Source organism: Amphimedon queenslandica, unplaced genomic scaffold (genome assembly GCF_000090795.2).
Source record: "Amphimedon queenslandica unplaced genomic scaffold, v1.1 AMPQUscaffold_13022, whole genome shotgun sequence".
NCBI lineage: Eukaryota > Metazoa > Porifera > Demospongiae > Haplosclerida > Niphatidae > Amphimedon > Amphimedon queenslandica.
This window is the reverse complement of record NW_003546742.1, coordinates 8,339-10,932: the sequence shown is the minus strand read 5'-3', so window position 1 is coordinate 10,932 and position 2,594 is coordinate 8,339. Positions and strand designations below refer to the sequence as shown.

General features: G+C 32.5%; 2 protein-coding genes across 3 annotated transcripts in view; one reads left to right on the top strand and one right to left on the bottom strand.

Annotated features, from left to right (window-relative positions):
- Nucleotides 1-2,594, top strand: part of LOC109585692 (Fanconi anemia group A protein homolog) — a 16,361-nt gene that overhangs the window by 6,006 nt on the left and 7,761 nt on the right. The window lies entirely within an intron of this gene.
- On the bottom strand, nucleotides 1,832-2,588 carry LOC105314273 (uncharacterized). Its single transcript, XM_020001818.1, has 5 exons — nucleotides 2,456-2,588; nucleotides 2,366-2,405; nucleotides 2,235-2,315; nucleotides 1,924-2,190; nucleotides 1,832-1,876 (listed from the first exon to the last, which is right to left on the bottom strand). Exons 1-5 carry the CDS (start codon nucleotides 2,531-2,533, stop codon nucleotides 1,854-1,856), a joined length of 489 nt encoding a protein of 162 aa, XP_019857377.1. The 5' UTR covers nucleotides 2,534-2,588; the 3' UTR covers nucleotides 1,832-1,853.

The following is a 2,594-nucleotide window of genomic DNA, read 5'->3' as shown; positions in this document are numbered from 1 at the left end:
GGGGCGGGGCTAAGATTAATTTTGAATTATCGGCAGCTGCTAACACCCAAAGCACCGTTGTCTGATAATAAAGTACACAATAATACCCACTAATAATAATTAATAATAATAATTATGACTTGATATTGTGATTATAATATACTCTTTATCATTCTTCCTCTCTCTCTCTCTTTCTTGGAACTACTCGTGTTGTTTGCTTGTCTTATTGCTTTAATAACATTATTATTATTATTATTATTATTATTATTATTATTATTATTATTATTATTATTATTACTATTATTATTATTATTATTATTATTATTATTATTATTATTATTATTATTATTATTATTATTATTATTATTGTTATTATTATTATTATTATTATTATAATTGTTGCATTTCTCAAGAGGTTATATCCACTCATAGTGATATCCAGTGGAATGGATGAGTAGAAATTACTAGTAGTAAATGACAATGATACACAACCAGGTCATTCTACAGCTGGAGAGTAATTTTTATAAGAGAGAGACTGAGAAATAGATAGGAAGAGACAAGCTTCATAGATACATGTACATGCAGTTATGTGTACAGTCAGTTCCATTACCTGTACATGTACATGTACTTCATTCTGTTGATATTCTATTATTGGAATACTTTAATGCTGTAGCTACCATAACTAATTAATGACATCATCATAAAATCATAGTGACTGTGATATCATAATAGTATCTACCATTGGGTGGAACTAATCTTAGCTCTAGATATGAATATTGTGAACACATACATGTAAATGTAATGTACATATTTTTAAATGGAACTTCCACCCACTACTGCAGTGAATCATTATGTGTGCTTTGTTAAAGGTTAGTTAGTGTAGTGTTTGTACTGTAGACAAGATTCTGTCAACATTTCCAAGATGTCTTTCCTTTTATGGAAGTATATTTGGACTCTATTCAGGAAATATCAATATACACTGACTACTTGTGACAGGAACTGCTTCCTTAGTCACCAGCATTGTGCTAAATAGCATCCATTAATAACTTGAAGAAACAAAGAACACATTACAAGTATGGATACAAATTCTTAGGCAGCACTGCTGCAGAGTAATATGTTGCAAAAATAAAAAAATTGGGCCGAAATAGTATCATTTTAAGTCAGAATATAAATCACAGAACATTTAAATATTTTAGCAGCTAAACTGATGTCATTCTACAATGTATTATAATAACTATACTATGTCCCAACTGAGAATGGACCGGAAGTGAAAGCAGCTGCATTGGAATTTGAAAAATGTAGCTACGTCACTAATGACGTTTATAATGATATTCATAGAGACATGGCCGATATTTTGGCTATCTTGTTTCACTCTTAAAACAGTCCTGTTCTTCCTGATAAGCAGTACAATAGCTGCTGGAGTCAACTAGTCTTCATAAAGGCCATCATTATCAGAAGATCTCGCTCTATTAGCTTTTTAAAAGAAGAATTATCAGTTTGGGCGCTCGACCACATGTGCTTATGTAAACTATGACATCATAGAACGTCATTGCGGTTAGCTTTGGTATGCCATTGGGTTTATAGGGAGAACTCGGTTCTCAGGGTTCCCAGGGGCTGAGAGACCCAAGACCTGAGATCCTGAAGCGGCATTGGGCGACTAAGAACCTGTGAAAATCTCATTCTTATCCCACATTCCTATAAAAAGTTATTCCAGTTTTTCTTGGTCCAAACTCAGTTGGGACATAGTATAGTTAAACTTCCAAAACATTCCAGTGCATAAATAAATGAAAATAATACATGTATACCAGCAGTATATTAATAGAAAAATAGCAACCACTAAAAATAATTCAAATGCTCATTTTAAAATTGATACATTATTGAAGTTCTTTTCTTGATCCTATTATTCAGTAATAATAATCATAATGTATCAATTAATAATCTCACTTATATAAGTAGCAGCTGTTGTCTCTCCTACTTTACCAACGGCAATAGCTAGTCTGTCCCATGTTGCTTCAAAGCCACCTTTCAGCCATGATGCTAAACATTCTCTAAGGCATTGGTCAGGATCTCTATTGTATCTAGTCTCAATTGTCTTGAGATCATTGTAAAACAGACCCAAGTGGAGACCAAGATCAATCCATTTAGTAGTTTGAAAGTGACCATCTTTTAACACTTCCAATATCTCTGCTAGATTCCTGATACTCAGTAAAACTATTTAAATAAATTAGTGAGTGCAAGTGCTTCATTATGTGTACCTTTTTGTTGATCATCATTGGACTCATTGATCTGTGTAATTGAAGAGTGACTGGCCTCATTTGCTGATTTAGTCTTTGGAACTGCACAAAAAAATATGAAACAACACTTGTAGAAACCAGCATATACTTACTAGTATCATCATCATTAGCATCTTTCAATGCTGGTTGAGTCTAAAATTATAATAATGCAAAGCTCATGTATTAATTTTATATACATGTACCTCTTTCTCTAAATTTTTTCTTTCTTCCTTGAACCACAGTGACTCCTTGATGGTTAAGGAACGAGGAATTCTTTCCATTTTACAGTAAACAGGATCAGAGCATGTCTTTTCAGCGCCAATGTCTTGAATGTAATGGATG

Excerpts from the sequence above, each read along its gene's own strand:
- LOC105314273 (XM_020001818.1), bottom strand. The coding sequence starts at position 2,533 with ATGGAAAGAATTCCTCGTTCCTTAACCATCAAGGAGTCACTGTGGTTC. Across the intron at positions 2,406-2,455 it reads GAAAAAATTTAGAGAAAGAG|ACTCAACCAGCATTGAAAGA; the intron begins GTACATGTATAT and ends TTATAATTTTAG. Across the intron at positions 2,191-2,234 it reads CAATGATGATCAACAAAAAG|TTTTACTGAGTATCAGGAAT; the intron begins GTACACATAATG and ends TTATTTAAATAG.